The sequence below is a fragment of the Macaca nemestrina genome, chromosome 9 (genome assembly GCF_043159975.1).
Source record: "Macaca nemestrina isolate mMacNem1 chromosome 9, mMacNem.hap1, whole genome shotgun sequence".
Classification (NCBI taxonomy): Eukaryota; Metazoa; Chordata; class Mammalia; order Primates; family Cercopithecidae; genus Macaca; species Macaca nemestrina.
The window spans coordinates 111508150-111525394 of NC_092133.1; the positions used below are offsets into that span (position 1 = coordinate 111508150).

General features: G+C 35.4%; 1 protein-coding gene across 12 annotated transcripts in view; it reads right to left on the bottom strand.

Annotated features, from left to right (window-relative positions):
* LOC105479927 (coiled-coil domain containing 7) overlaps positions 1–17245 on the bottom strand; it is a 436030-nt gene that overhangs the window by 402355 nt on the left and 16430 nt on the right. For 10 of the 12 annotated variants that reach the window (XM_071070238.1, XM_071070242.1, XM_071070239.1 and 7 more), the window contains 5 exons: positions 17190–17210; positions 16844–16876; positions 8617–8783; positions 7299–7360; positions 5824–5880 (listed from right to left, as the gene is read on the bottom strand). In XM_071070238.1, the coding sequence (XP_070926339.1) occupies positions 5824–5880; positions 7299–7360; positions 8617–8783; positions 16844–16876; positions 17190–17210 (340 nt within the window). Of the gene's footprint in view, positions 1–5823; positions 5881–7298; positions 7361–8616; positions 8784–9916; positions 10392–16843; positions 16877–17189; positions 17211–17245 lie in introns of those variants that run through there. The other 2 variants (XM_071070244.1, XM_071070243.1) reach the window with 2 other exon arrangements.

Genomic DNA, 17245 nt, shown 5'->3' on the forward strand with positions numbered 1-17245 from the left:
AAAAGAAAACACAGTCCAACATCTCTGATGAATATGGATACAAATATCTTTAACAAAATACTAGCAAACTGAATTTACAGCACATTAAAAGAATCATTCACTATGACCAAGTGGGACTTATCCCTGGGGCGCAAAGATGATTCAAATATGCAAATAAATGTGATATACCATATTAATAGAATAAAATACAAAAATCATATGATCATCTCAATATATGGGAAAAAGCATTTGAAAAAATTCAACATTCTTTCCTGACAAAAATAACAAATTAGATACAGAAGGAATGTACCTCAAAACAATAATGGCCAACTATCACAAGCCCACAGCTACACAGTCAACAGTGAAAAGTTGGAAGATTTTCCTCTAAGATGAAGAACAAGATAAAGATGCTCATTCTTGCCACTTCTATTCAACATAGTGCTGGAATTCCTAGCTAGAGCAATTAAGCAAGGAAAGAAATAAAAGGTATCCAAATAGGAAAGCAAGAAATAAAATTATTACTGTTTGCAAAAAAGAAAGAGGGACCATCACTACTGACCACATGGGCATAAAGGGACAATAAACAAATACTATAAATAACTTATGCTAATGAATTTGATAATTTAAATTATATGGACAAATTCTTGGAAATTCACAATCTACCAAAACTCACAAAGGAGAAATTGATATTATGAATAGGCATATATAAAAGAAATTGAATCAATAATTAATAACCTTCCAAAACAGCAGGTACTATGCTCAGATGGTTTCACTTGGCAAATTCTACCAAACATTTAACTAAGAAATTATGCCAATTCTTTATGATCTCTTCCAGAAAATAGAAACATAGGGAACATTTCCTGACTCGTTCTATGAGGCCAGTATCACTCCAATACCAAAGCCGGACAAAGACATCACAAGAAAAGAAAACTATAGATGAATATCTTTCATGAATACATGTATGAAAATCCTCAACAAAACATTAGCAAATCACATACATAAATGTATAGAAAGAACTACACAACACAACCAAATGGGTTATTCCAGGTATGTAAGGCTGGTCCAATAATCAAAAATCAATTAATGTAATCTACATGCTAAAGAAGAAAAATCATATGATCATATCAATAAATGCAGAAAAAGTATTTGACAAAATCTAACACCTATCCATAATTTTAAAAAACTCTTTGTAAATTATAAATAAAATAGAAGTAAGCTTCCTCAGTTTGATAAAAAAAAATCTACAAAAAGTTTACAGCTAACATCATACTTAATAGTGAAATCCTAAATGCTTCCTCCCTAAGATCAGGAAGAAGGTAAGCATGCCCATTTTCACCATGCTATTTAACATCATACTGGAAGTCCTAGCTAATGCAATAATGTAAGAAAAGAAAATCAGAAGGAAGAAGTAGCACTGTCTGTTAGATAATGTGACTGTCTCTATAGAAAATCTCAAAGAATCACCAATATCCAGTAATAAACAATTATTGCAAATGTATAGGACCCAAAAGTTAATTGCAATTGCTTTCCTATATACCAGAAACGAACTATTTGAATTTTAAATTATAGATATTAACACAATTTATAGTAGCACTGAAATTTCAACACTTCAGTGTAAATCTAAAAGAAAATATGTACAAGATCTATATGAGGAAAAGTTCATTACACTGATGAAAGAAAGCAAGTAAGATCTAAATAAATGGAGAGAGATTTCATGTTCATAGAATGAAAGATACAATATTGTTAAGATACAAGTTCTTGTCCATTTAATCCATAGATTCAATGCAATCTCAATCAAAATTCCAGCAAGGTATTTTTTGGATACCAACAAACTGTTTCCAAAGTTTATATGGAAAGGCAATAGACCCAGAGAAATCAACACAATGTTGAAGAACAACAAATTGGAGGACTGACACTACCCAACTTCAATACTTACTAAAAGCTAAAGTAATCAAGACATGTAGCACTGCCAAAATAGACAGACAAGCAAACAGAATAAAAAGCCCAGAAATAGACTCACAAATATACACAACTGATCTTTGGCAAAGGAACAAAGGCAACTCCATGAAGAAAGAGTAGTCTTCTCAACAAATGATGCTGAAACAACTGGACATCCAAATGCAAAAAATAGTAATAATAAATAATGAATCTAGACACAGACTTTACACCTCTCACAAAAATTAACTCAAAATGGATCAGGCACAGTGGCTCACGCCTGTAATCCCAGTACTATGGGAGGCTGAGGTAGGCAGATCACGAGGTCAGGAGTTCGAGACCAGCCTGACCAACATGGTGAAACTCCATCTCTACTAAAAATACAAAAGTTTGCCGGGCATGGTGGCGCATGCCTGTGGTCCCAGCTGCTAGGGAGGCTGAGGCAGAAGAATCGCTTGAATGGGGAGGCAGAGGTTGCAGTGAGCCGAGATGGCACCATTGCACTCCAGCGACAGAGTGAGACTTCGTCTCAAAAAAAAAAAAAAAAAATTAACTCAAAATGGATCATAATTATAAAATGCAAAACTATAAAACTTTTACAAGACAGTAGAAGAGACGATCTAGGTAACTTTGAGTTTGAAGATGAATTTTTACATATAACACCTAAAGCACAATCATGAAATTAAAAAAAAATGGTAAGTTTGACTTTATTCTGGCTCTGCAAAAGACACTGCTAAAAGAATGAAAAGATAAGCCACAGACTGAGAGAATATCTTTGCCAAACACATATCTGATACAAGGCTTGTATCCAAAATATAAAAAGAACTTTTAAAACTCAACAATAAGAAAACAAACAACCCAATTTTTAAAATAGGTAAAAGATCTGAGCACCTCACCAAAGAAATGAAACAGATGGCAAATAAGCATATGAAAAGATGCTCAACATCATGCATAATCATGGAATTGCAAATGAAAACAATGAAATATCACTACAAAACTATTAGAATGGTTAAAAGCACAAACACTGTCAATTCTAAATGCTGACAAAGATGTGGAGCAACAAGAATTCTCCTCAATTGTAGGGGGGAATGTACAATGGTACAGCCCCTCTGCATGCTCATTTGGCAGTTTCTTATAATGCTAAACAACTCTTACTATATGACTTAGCAGTCATGCTGCTTTGTGTTTACCCAATTGAGCTGAAAACTTACATCCACACAAAAACGTGCACAAAAGCGTTAATAGCAGCTTTATTTATAATTGCCGAAACATGGAAACAACCAAGATGCCCTTTCACAGGTAAATGGATAAATTGTAGTAAATCCATAAATTTATTATTTATCAGCAATAAAAAGAAATAAACTGTCAAACTATTGAAAGACATGGAGGAACTTTAACTGTACATTATTAGGTAAAAGAAAGACTAATATCAAATATACAACATTCTTGAAAAGGAAATACTATCGAAACAGTAAATAAACAGATTAGTGGTTTCCAGGGATTCAGGTGGATGGAGGAAGAGGTGAATAGGTGGGACACAGGGGATTTTTAGGGCAATTAAACTATTCTGTGTGACACTGTAATGGTGGATCCATGACATGATACATTTGTCAAAACCCACTGAGCTGTACAAGGCAAAAAGCAAACCAGATGTATGCTATGGACTGTAGTTAATAATAATGTATCAAAATTGGTTCATCAACCATAACAAATGCATCACATTAATGCAAAATGTTAATAATAGGGGAAGCTTTATGCAGGAAGCGGGGTGTGGGGGGAGTGCGCTAATGGGAACTCTCTATAATTTCTGTTCAATTTTTCTGTGATCCTAAAACTTCTCTAAAAAATAGTCTATTAAATGAAGCAACATCAAGATGAAATTGTGACCTAAAAGCAAAACCAGAGTGCAATACAAAGGTAGCTTCCGTCTTGCCAGCCAGGCTATAAGATTTAATAGAATTTAGGAAACAGGAAGGGAAGAGAGAATTAAGTGTGGCCAGAGAAGAAGAGAGGAGGTACTTTTAAAAGAAAATGATAGTGAACAAGTAAAACGCAGCAATAAAGAGAGTAAGTCTATACTAATAGAGCTAAGAAACTGAAACAACCGCCATTGGAAAAAGATCTTATGAATTTGCAAAGCATTTTCTCCATCCCATGAGTAAAATCTCAACCATATTTTATCCTTTTGAAATGTGGTTTTCTGATTGGAAGATGTATTCCATTAAACTATGAGTGAGTACAGGGATTTCTGCTTTCATCCATGATGGAGCATCAGGGACCAGAATTACTCTTCTACCTTAAACCACTTAAATACTAGACAAAAATACATGAAACAGTGGTATTCAGAAATTGGAAAACAGTGAAAGCAGAATATATGGTAATAAAGTGGAAAGGCCCTGTGATGACCCCAATTTGCTGTCTGGAATTGCCAGTCCACACTATAGGGAAGGGGAACTCAGAGCATACTGGTTGCCTTGAGTTTAGGAAACAAAGTTCAGTGTTTGTGGAAGCCAAGGTACAATATTAGAAGGAAGGCAACCATACAGACTGAGAGAGAGAAAAAGAGAGAGCTCTTGAGAGGTTCATAGATGTACAAGGGATTCCCCTTGATGTATACAGAGGTTTTCACTATCTAGTCCAAAGTTCTATACACCTTTCTACCCCACCTAGTCAGTCAGACCTCTCTTCGATCAGAAATCTCTACAGAACTTGGGAGTGCTGTAAGATGTGCAGCTGTCCTTGGTTTAAACATGGCAAGGTTTGGGTTTAAAGCTGAAGTTGAAAGAGGGCAGAATTCCCAGCAACCTGTTCCAAGCAAACATTATTTTCTACTTTTGAACTGTATTCCGCAGTGTGCTTTACACTATTATTTCAAAATTCTCTCCAGCCCTAAGACATGAGTAAGTTATTGACAAGTAGTCATAAACTTAACAGACAAGCTCTAGCAGCTCTTTATATTCCTGAACTGACAACTACTCATCTGCAGTGAAAGCATTTGTGGATATAATTCCTAGTAACAAAATCTACAAACTACTTAAATTTATCACTGCTACACCTCAAAGGCCTGCCAACGTTTCAGTATTATGTTCTAATCACAACTCCCTTCTATTGACAAGTAGTCATAAACTTAACAGACAAGCTCTAGCAGCTCTTTATATTCCTGAACTGACAACTACTCATCTGCAGTGAAAGCATTTGTGGATATAATTCCTAGTAACAAAATCTACAAACTACTTAAATTTATCACTGCTACACCTCAAAGGCCTGCCAACGTTTCAGTATTATGTTCTAATCACAACTCATAATCCTCCATTCCATGTACTAACATGCACTCCTCAAAAATTAATCTAGGCCGGGCGCAATGGCTCACGTCTGTAATTCCAACACTTTGGGAGGCTGAGGCAGGCAGATTACCTGAGGTCAGGAGTTCAAGACTAACCTGGCCAACATAGTGAAACTCTCTCTACTAAAAAAATAGATAGATAGATAGATAGATAGATAGATAGATAGATAGATAGATAGATAGATAGATACACACAAAAGTTATAAAAGTTAGCTGGGTGTGGTGGTGCATGCCTGTAATCCCAGCTACTCGGGAGGTTGAGAGACGAGAATCACTTGAACCCAGGAGGCAGAGGTTGCAGTGAGCTGAGATCATGCCACTGCACTCCAGCCTGGGCAACAGAGCAAGACTCTGTCTCAAAAAAAAAAAAAAAAAAAACTAGTTTCAATAACACATATCCTTAACTAAGAATTTTAATAGTTGCTTGACAACCAGCTCAACTGTATGTCTCCAAACTCCAAGGCAGGGAGTCTGCACTGTTAATCTAATAATTATTACTTTAAATTATAGAAATTAATGTAACAGAGGTTATTATCACAATAATGCTTTAATGAATGGAAACTTACGTGGTTCTGTTGCAGAAACACCTTTAAATTCATCAGTTGAGTGGGCTTCTATGAATTCTGAAATAATTAAAAGTGTATGTCACTATAAATTTCAAATGGCAATTATATATACTAATTGAGTTTAAATTTTATTGTTTTAATTTTAGGAACTTATTAAAAGAAAGAAAACTTTGAAAAAATAATAGCTGCCAACACTGCAGATCTTCCCAATCAGGCAACAAATAGTAACATTTAAAAGAATGTGTGTAACAGCTGATTATAAACCACTTTCTCACCAAAACTTGTTTTTGCTCTTGTATTCGCTTATTTTCGTTGATTGTACCATCATTATCTAGTCTTCCTTCCATATCCGGTCACCAACTTTCAAGTAAATATTTCTCAAACCTGACTCCCTTCTTCTTTTCACTAGTCTTTGAATATAGGTATTTATCACACATCTAAGATATAATAACTTCCCTTTCCTACTCCTAGTCCCCAAATCTAGCTTCTACAGTGCAGTCAGGAAAAAACTTCTCTAAAATTAAATCCTACAAAAAATCTTCAATGATTCTTTATTATTTTTTTAAAAAGTCTAAGCTCCTTAGCAGAGCATCCATTCCCACTATGACTGGCCCTCTGTTACTTCATCCCTATATATCGCTTCTTACTCTAATACCAATCCAGTTGTAATTCTCTATGTATGTTGTTTGTTCATGCTATTGTCTTCTTAAAATACCAAATATTTCCCTTCTTTACTTTACTAAATCCTATTCTCCCTTTAAAGTTGCATAAAGTCTTCCTAACTCCTTAGGTTGAACAGATTGCTCCTTTCTGTGGACCCAATGCAAATTCCACATGCCTTTATCATGCATAACACTGTACTAACATGCTAGACAATGTACTTGTATCCTTACTAAGCTGTAAGTTTTATGGAAGTAACAACCACATTGTTGTCTGCACAGGGGATACACATTGTATTCATTTTGTATGTTCCCAGAATCTGGAACATAATAAAAACTTTTATTAAAATATCAAACTCACTATTAAATATTATCTAAATTTACCATTGTATAATTTTATAACTGTAAATTTTTTTACTTTAAGTTTCAAAATGTTATTACACTTAGGAAACCCCATAAAAGTCAAACATGCTGGGCATAATGGCTCATGCCTGTAATCCCAACATTTTGGGAGCCCAAGGTAGGAGGATCTCTTGAGGCCAGAAGTTAAAGACCAGTCTGGGCAACATAGTGAGACCTACATGTGTACAAAAAAAAATCAGCTGGCCTCAGTGGCTTGTGCCTGTGGTCCTAGCTACCTCAAAAGGCTGAGCAGAAAGGATCGCCTGAGCCCAAGAGTTTGAGGCTGCAGTGAGCAATATTCATGCCACTACACTCCAGTATGGGTGACAGAGTGAGACTCTCTCTTTAAAAGATAAAAATAATAACAAAATTTTTAATAAAATTTTTAAGGACAAACGTATAAAATATTATCACCTTCAATTTTCTGTGCTACAGCTTCACAACTTTTCACTGCTTCTGGTCGATTTTCTTCATCCCTGTTCACGTTCAATAAATGAAACATTTTTTAATATATCAAAGAGTAAGAGTTTAAATTACACTAAAATAAGAACTAAAATGTGTAGTCTAGACATATGAAGTTTGTAAAATAAAAATTAAACATATCTTTAATCTTTATTCACAGACACTAAGGTAAACTTACAAGTTACAAGTTGAAAAGTCAAACTAAACTATGTAATTATATGAATTCCATGTAGGCCATGAATATAATTAAGTATACCAAAAACATTAACAACAAAAATAGCAAAAATAAATTGTTAGAAACATGAGGTATCTTTTTGTCAAATATTATTATCAGTCGTATAATGATGAAGGACATAAGTTCTGGAGTGAGACTAGCTGACCTTTGGGTCAAAACCTGTTTCATCCACTTACTTATTATATGAACTCAGCCAGGTACATTACTTAACCTCTACTGGCTTCAGTTTATTCTCATTAAAATTGGGGTATAATAGTACCTTTCTCATAAAGTAGTTATGAAAATCAAAGATTATACATGTAAAGTTACTACAAAAATCCCTAGTACACAGCAGACACTTAAATGTCAAGTATGAATATGGTCTAAACCTTAACCTCTGAGCCAAGGATCTAGTTATGCAACCCCCAGGAGCCAACTCAAGTACCACTCTCTTCATTATTTTCAGTTATTGACAGAGATATCACTAACGTAACTGCATAACTAGTGGTCCCTCCCAACTATGGGTACGTATATTCTATTTTAACACTAAAAAATAATGTTTTGTCTGTTTAATGCAAAAGCATGGCTGCTTATAAATGTAAAACTTTTACTTGGATAAGCTGTTGATATAATTTTTAATGAACTTGTTCATCAACAATGAAGTATTTCATTAGATCTTAGTTTCCTATTTATTACTAGGAGTTACCTAATCAAACTGAGAAAAGAATTTATGAGCCGGATATTTCAAAGCTAGCAATGTCCAATATAACTTTCTAATAACAGCCACATGTGGGTACTAAGCACCTGAAATGTGGCTAGTGTGACTAAGAAACTGATTTTCTACATTGAATTTGCATAGCCATATGCAGCTAATGTCTCCTGTATTGCACATCTCAGATTATTAAAAATTGCAAATAGAAACAAGTTGACTAGACCTGATTTGACTAAGAAGCCCTGTGTACAGCCATCATATCTGACTCATTATCTTACATTCAGTGCTAATTATATACCATTTCTTACTGTTTTTGATTCAATTAGTTCTGATATTTCACTTACATGGTTTTAGACAACATGACTTTCCAGGAGGATTTAGACCTCTGTTTAAGGCGATGCTTCAGTTCTTCAAATCTTTGTAAAAGGCGTACTATTTGTGCAATACTTAAAGTGACTGTTTTGTCAGGTTCTGGAGGCTCCGCTTGTAAAAGACTTTGATCTTTACTTATCTAAAATAATAAAATTAACCAGTTACTTAGTAAATACCCATTTTGTTCCCATACCTCAAATAAATTTCATTATTTCCTTTATTAAATCAAAGTAATTTTTATATTATTCTTATCTATAGCTATAGCCAAGTAATGATATAATATTTTACAAATGTATTTATATGAGCAATTATCTATGAACAGAATTACAGCTCAGTGACGGTTTTTACATGTAAAACCTGAAATCTAATAATCTGTTTAATGTTAAAATATATAGGAATTTTCAGCAAGTCCAATAACAATAAATGCAACTCAAAATATTTACAAGAGTAATTCTAAATTGTTTCCCATAAATTCTTTTTAAGAATACCCTTACTGTGGTAAATTAACTAAAGATAATAATTTTTTCTCAAAGGCTAATACTGTCTATTACTAACTCCCAGAAGTTAAAATATAAAAGTCTATGGAACTAGCATTTTTCCAGTCTGCGTGGGGAAGACTGAGACATAGTTGGGTGTCTTGAGACCTTTAGAATAGACCAAGCTAAAAAATAACAGGCAGTGAGAAGAAACAGCAAAATTCACAGAATAAGATGACCATGATTACTATTCTAGGTAATAAGTTTACTTAAAGAAAATTCAGCAAGAATGAGTGTCCAGAAACCACAGCAAAAGAAACCTACAAACAGCCAATGTGTGGAGACATAAACAAGCAGAACAGCAATTGGGGTCAGAAAGTTTTGATAGGAAAATGACACAGAATATTTACAAGAGTAATGCTAAAATAATTGCTTGCCCTAAATTCAGAGATCCACCCATGTAGAGATCTCCAATCCTTATGCTAGGAGGAAAAGTTGGAGAAAAAATGAAGTCAAGGACTTAGCAAAGATAAATTCCAGCATTGGGGATTTAGAACAGAGACTTCATTTTTGGAATGAGTGGAATGAGAGTAGGATGTAACAGCAGGAAGTAAATGCTGGGCAACACACTAGAAGTCTGAGCTTGGGTGTAGGAAGATATGACAAGGAACACAGAATAGATGGAAGGGAAGCAGGAGACCTATGGAAACTTTATAGACAAAGGAAAGATCCCAAATAAGAAGCCACAAATCATAAATTGAGTCAAAAATAATGTCATCAGTTTACTGTGTCTCACCTCAACAATCTATTCTTCATTGTTTTGTCTGAGATAGTGGAATATTTCTTCCTTGACCGGTGGTCTGATGTTAACCTTTTTCAGCAGAGCATCCTGAAGAGGCATTGGAAGAGGAAGAAGCTTCTCTTCCTAGTTTCGTGTCTCTCTCTGCTTCTTCCTCAGGCAGTGTGTAGTATATTTTATAGTACTCACCCCCAGAAAATTTCAACAGCATCAGCTCATGGATGACTTCCTGGTAAGGTCCCTGTCATGGCAGATTCCTATGGGCAGCTTCCCCCAGAACTTTGTAGCAAAATTCACCAGTGCAGAGCCTCCCTTAGGGAAGTTTTCCAACATATCACCCTTGTGAACAGCTTCCCAGCAGGAAGTACAGCACCTCTCTGGAAGGTGGCTTTCCTAGCATCACAGAGGGCAGATTCCTAAGTGTACCACCCTCATGGACAGCTTCCCAGTGAGTTCAAGCTCCACCAGCCTCGCAGCCCAGCAAACTTCTCTGCCATGTAGTGATGAAAGCTGCTCCCTCTTCAGAAGTTCTGCACCTTAGCCCTGCATTGCTGGGAGGGAATGATTGGGGATATTCATATTCTGATTCCACCCTAGGAATTGAAGTTGTTCCCTCTATCTTCTACTCCTGTATTCATTAGAATTATCTTTACTCCTTTAGTAGAATGTCTATCAATATCCTTCAGTAGATATTCCTCTGTTACAATAATTCTTTATATCAAACTTTCCCTAACCAAATTACTGTGTGGTTTTTGTCCCTTGATTAGACTCTTGATACATTACATTTCCCAATAAACATTAAATTTTAACAGAAGTCCTTTCTGGGAAAAAAGATGAAGTCACAGAACTAAAAGAGTATGGAATATAGACAGTGAGTTATCAGCTAAATGGTTTCTTCAGAAAGACCTTGGGGCACAGATTCCAGCAGGACAACTCTGAAAAGTACAGGATACTGCAGGCTCAGCCTACATTTCTCTGGTGCAGCTCACCATATACTCTAATGGTTTCCACATGTATCTCTGTTAATGCAACATGTAATGCAACATGATCACTGACATTAACCTCGCCAGCATGTACTGACAATAAATTTTGTCAGCAGTAAAAAGATTATCACAAGATTCTCAAATGTTAGTGTGCATGAGAATCCCTTGTTTCCTACCTGTTGAAGCAGTAGATTCCTAACTCACAGACTCACAAAAGAAATCTAATCCAGTAACGTGCACTTATAACAGGTATCTTGGGTGACATTTAAACATGTTCTACCAACTACACTTTAAGAAAGATTCCTTGAGGAGCCCTCTCCCACCACTCATATTCAACACAGTATTGAAAGTCCTGGTCAGAGCAATCAGACAAGAGAAAGAAATAAAGTGCATCCAAATAGGAAGAGTGGAAGTCAAACTATCCCTGCTTATAGACAACATAATCCTGTATCTAGAAAACCCCAAAGTCTTGGCCCAAAACCTCCCTCAGCTGATAAACAGCCTCAGCAAAGTCTCAAGATACAAAGTCAATGTACAAAAATCACTAGCATTCCTATACATCAACAACAGTCGAGCCAAGAGCCAAATCAAGAGCCAATCCCGTTCACAATTGCCACAAAAAGAATACCTAGGAACACAGCTAACCAGGGAGGTGAACAATCTCTACAAGGAGAACTACAAAACACTGCTCAAAGAAATCAGAAATGATACCAACAAATGGAAAAACAGTCCATGTGCATGGATAGAAAGAATCAAATTATTAAAATGGCCATACTGCCCAAAGTAAATTTATAGATCCAATGATATTCCTATCAAACTAACAACGAAATTCTTCACAGAACTAGAAAAAATCTATTTTAAAGTTCATATGGAACCAAAAACAGCCCAAAGAGCCAAGGCAATCCAAAGCAAAAGGAACAAATCTGGAGGCATCACACTACCCAACTTCAAACTATACTATAGGGTTACAGTAACCAAAACAGCATGGTACTGGCACAAAAACAGACACATAGAGCAATGGAACAGAATAGAGAAGCCAGAAATAAGGCTGCACACCTACAATTATCTGATCTTTGACAAACCTGACAAAAGCAAACAATGAAAAAAGGATTCCCTATTCAATAAATGAGGCTGGGATAACTCGTTAACCATGTGCAGAAGATTTAAACTGGACTCACTGCTTACATCATATACAAAAATTAACTCAAGATGAATAAAAGACTTAAATGTAAAACCCAAAACTATAAAAATTCTGGAAGACAACCTAGGCAATATGATTCTGGACACAGGAATGGGCAAAGACTCCATGAAGACGCCAAAAGCAATTGCAACAAAAGCAAAAATTAACAAATAGGATCTAATTAAACTTAAGAGCTTCTGTGCAGCAAAAGAAACTATCAACAGAGTAAACAGGCAACCTAGAAATTGGGAGAAAACATTTGCAAACTATTCATCTGACAAAGGCCTAATATCCAACATCTATAAGAAACTTAAGCAAATTTATAAGACGCAAACAAACAACACCATTAAAAAGTGGACAAGGCCAGGCGCAGTGGCTCACGTCTGTAATCCTAGCACTTTGGGAGGCTGAGGCAGGCAGATTCCTGAGCTCAGGAGTTTGAGACCAGCCTGGGCAACATGGTGAAACCCTGTCTCTACTAAAATACAAAAAAAAAAAAAATTAGCTGGGCATGGTGGCATACACCTGTAGTCCCAGCTACTTGGGAGGCTGAGGCAGGAGAACTGCTTGAACCCGGGAAGCTGAGGCAGGAGAACTGCTTGAACCGAGGAGGCAGAGGTAGCAGTGAGCCGAGATCGTGCCACTGCACTCCAGCCTGGCGACAGAGCAAGACTCTGTCTCAAAAAAAAGAAAAAAAAAAAAAAAAGGTGGACACAGGACATGAATAGATACTTTTCAAAAGAAGACATACATGGGACCAACAATCATATGAAAAAAAGCTCAACATCACTGATCATTAGAGAAAAGCAAATCAAACCACAATGAGACACCATCTCATACCAGTCAGAATTACTATTATTAAAAAGTAAAAAAGTAATAATAAAAGGTGCTGGCAAGGTTGTGGAGAAAAAATTGCTTATACACTGTTGGTGGGAGTATAAATTAGTTCCCTGTTGTGGAAAACAGTATGGTGATTCCTCAAATATCTAAAAACAGAACTACCATTTGACCCAGCAATGCCATTACTAGGTATACACCGAAGGGAAAATAAATCATCCTGTCATAAAGACACGTGCATGTGTATGTTCACTGCACCACTATTCACAATAGCAAAGACATTGAATCGACCTAAATGTCCATCAGTGGTTGACTGGATGAAGAAAATGTGGTATATATATACCATGGAATACTATGCAGCCATATAAACGCATGAGATCATGTATTTTGCAGGAACATGGATGGAACTGGAGGCCATTATCCTTATCAAACTAGCACAGGAACATAAAACCTAATACTGCATATTCTCACTTGCAAGTGGGAGCTAAATGATGAGAACTCATGAACACAAAGAAGGGAACAATAGACACTGGGGTCTACATGAGGGTGGAAGGAGAGGAGCAGAAAAGATAACTATTGGGTATTGGGCTTAATATGTGGGTGATGAAATAATCTGTACAACAAATACCTGTGACATGAGTTTACGTAAATAACAAACCTGTACATGTACCCCTGAACTTAAAATAAAATTTACAAAAAAAAAAAAAAAAGAGAAACACTCCTTGAAAAACAGCAGATAATACAAACCTTTAGATAATGTATCTGGTATACCAAATTAATAAAATATTTAAGATAAGCAATGATGGGTTTAAACATTGAAAAACTTGAAATTCCAGATCAGAAGTATACTGTGTAGTGGGGGTTCCTCCTGGTGATTATGAATGCACCGGTTGGGATTTCAGGCATAATGGATATGATAGTAACTAACAATAAGGTGTAGACACAGAGAAAAGTGGACACATCTGACAGTTATTTAGAAAGTAAAACCCAGAGGACTTGTGGATAGATTAAATATCAGGAATAGATGGAAGTGAGTTGTCAGGAATGGTTTCCACATTTCACATTTACCCAATCTGATAAATAGTACTCATTCACTAAGATAGGGAACATTAGAAGAGTTTAGGAGGAAAAAATTCATATTTCTGACCCACTGCATCTGAGGTGGAATAGTCAAGTAAGCAATTATATACAAACCCTGGAGTTCAGAGAAACATTTTGAGCAAAAGGTATATGTTTCTAAATTACATGCATAAAGATAATACTTGAATGGAAAAACTGGATGAGACTGCCTAGGGAGAAAGTTTGGAGCAAAAAGAAAAAAGGCATAGGATAAAACTTTGAGGTACTCCAACATTTACTGGTTGGGTTAAGGAGGGGACTTTAAAAAGAAGATAGCCAAAGAGGTAAAACAATAGCCAGGAAAATGTAATTCACAGAAGCCAAAGGAATAGTGTTTCAAAAATGAGGGCACAATCAATAATATTAATTATAGCTGAGGCAAAAAAAAAAAAAAAGTCTGTTTAATTTAACAACATACAATTTACTGGGAACCATATGGAGAGAATGTTTTACTTGTCAGAGAGACAGAATTCAGTCTGGATAGATTGAGAAATGCTTGGGAAATAAGAGCATAGTGTATAGTAAATTAATATACAAATAAATGTGGCTCTGAATGTGTGACACATGCTCCATGGCTAAACTCTTAAGGGTTATTACAGGAAATCCATAAACAACTCTAATTGTTTTACTTAATACCCTTAGTTGTCTCTTACAAGGAAAGAGTGCCCAGATTAATCTCTTCACTAGGTGCCAGTTTATTCATTGAATACTTAAAAAAAAAAAAAAAAAGACCCAATTAGTTTCATTGTTCAAAGACTGTCTACTCTGTTTTTCTCTCCACTCGCTTATAAATCTGCTTTGCCTTTACACCCTGGTAATAATCTAATGACTGTTTCCCTAATATGAGTAAATTTGCATACAAAATAATTTTTTTAAAACAGGCTAATAGAGGACATGGAAATAGGCCTTTAGAGAGGAATGTGGATCAAATGAGAGATAAAAGAGCATATTTAAAAATTGAAAGGAAGGATAAAATTTAATGAGAGAAACTGAATATACAAGAGAGAATAATTAATTAATCAAAGTTCTTGAGAACGCATGGCAGGGCACAGTGGCTCGCACCTGTAATCCCAGCACTTTGGGAGGCAGAGGCGAGGGAATTGCATGAGTCCAGGAGTTCAAGACCAGCCTGGGCAACATGGCGAAACCCCATCTCTATTAAAAAAAAATACCAATTAGCCAGGCATGGTGGCTCACACCTGTGGTCCCAGCTACTTGAGAGGCTGAGGTTGGAGAATCACCTGAGCCCAGGAGGTCAAGCCTTCAGTGAGCCAAGATCAAATCACTGCAGTCCAGCCAGGGCAACCAGAATGAGACCCTGTCTCAAAAACACAAACAAACAAACAAACACAGAATCTTGAGAAGACCAGAGGATATGAAATCCAAAATAGAAGCGAAATAATTAGTAATATGTATAAGAAAGAACAATATATCTGTCTTAACAGGAAAAATGAAAGAGAAAATGAGTACAGATGTTAATATTTTGTTAGGTAGCAGGAATTGAAGGAGTTCCAACCAATGACTTACATTTAGAGTATTCCAAGTGTTTGGCAGCCAGAGCAGTATTTAAAGTAATAATTGGAAAAACAGAAATTTATAGTTCAAGAATAAGTTGCCTAAATTAGTGATTTTTAAAATAAAGTAATTTTGTTAATGACAAGGTGCACAGTGTGACTGGAAGTGGAGGCCAAGAGATCTTTGGAGATGAGGAAGTCAAGAAAGTAAGAGGCCAGGGTTTTGGATAGGTCATGTACATTGACAGGACTGAGTGTAAAAGAATAGTAAAAGTAAACCCATTAATAAAATAATAAAAAGAGGTTGATGGATGAAAAGAAGATGACAAGATGAGTTTCCAAAGTTGCAAAGAAGAACACCTTTTAAAAGAGGGTAGAGGAATAGTAGACTTCACTTTAACCCTACCTCTCTGGAAGGATAATGACCACTATGCCATAATCAAAGAATGACTAACACTTTTCCAATGTCAATCAAATGTATCCTAAAGCAAAGAGTATGTAGACCATGAAAGTCTTCTATTCTGGGACCAGAGATAAAACAATGAGAAGATGCTAGGATATAGTCCCAGTTCATGCATTTAAGGTTCTATCTATATTTATCCTTTAACTTTACACCCCCAAAGAAACTGGCCTCTTTTCTTTGAAAAGACTGGGCTTCAAGAGTGTTTAATTGGACTGAACCATAAGTGTGACCAAATGAGAACTAAAATAATTCTGTAAATCAGTAAAGCTACCCTGGAAATCATTCCAATATACTAACAGCATATATAAAGTGTTTTCCAAAGTAGAATTAAAAGCCCCTAAGCCCCTAGTTTGAGACCAGTAGTTCTCAAACTAATGGTAAAGTACCTGAATCAAAAGTGTAAAAGAACATCATTAAAATAACATATTTCATCTATAGAAAATCGATACATAATTTTATGTCTATACATACATCATCATTTAGCATGATTTTTTTAAATATGGTAGAAAGTTTTAAAGTGAAAGATTCTCTCATCGCCCTTTTATGTAAATTGGAAAAAAATGATAACTTAGTTTCCATTATTCAATTTTAGGAAAAAACATGTGTCAGTCAAACTTGGAGTACACCAGATATATGCAGGGACATAGGGTGTAAGTCACTGAGAAATATTTTATCCCATCCACTTACTCCTTGTCTACCTAAATCAAAAGATTACTTTATAACCAACAGTTATTCAAAAATGACTTACACATGCTTAACTTATACATAATCCAAATTGGTTTTCAAATGAGTTTAAAAATATTAACAATTTTAAAACATTAGACTTACTTCTTCCATCTGATTGACTTGCCACTGAAACCACTTTAAGAAAACAAAAGAGGGACAAAAAAAGAAATAGTGACTATTTAAATTTCAGCAATGAAATAAATATCTATATAAATGTGTGTCTGTGTCTGTGACTCTTCATCCATCAAATATCAGCCCTGACCGAAATATCACTTGGGATTCAGAATGGGGCTAATGCACTATACAAATGAACATAAAATTCTTAAACATATAGAGCAGCAAGTATGGAATTCCTTCTACTCCCTTAAAATTTAGAAACCTCTTCTTCATTGGCATGTATTTCTGTGTTAAGTTTTAGTAGGCTTAAGAAGTGATATATTGAACATACCTTAAAAAGAGATTCCAAAATCTGAAAAATAAAGTTTTAATTAACACGTTTAAAAA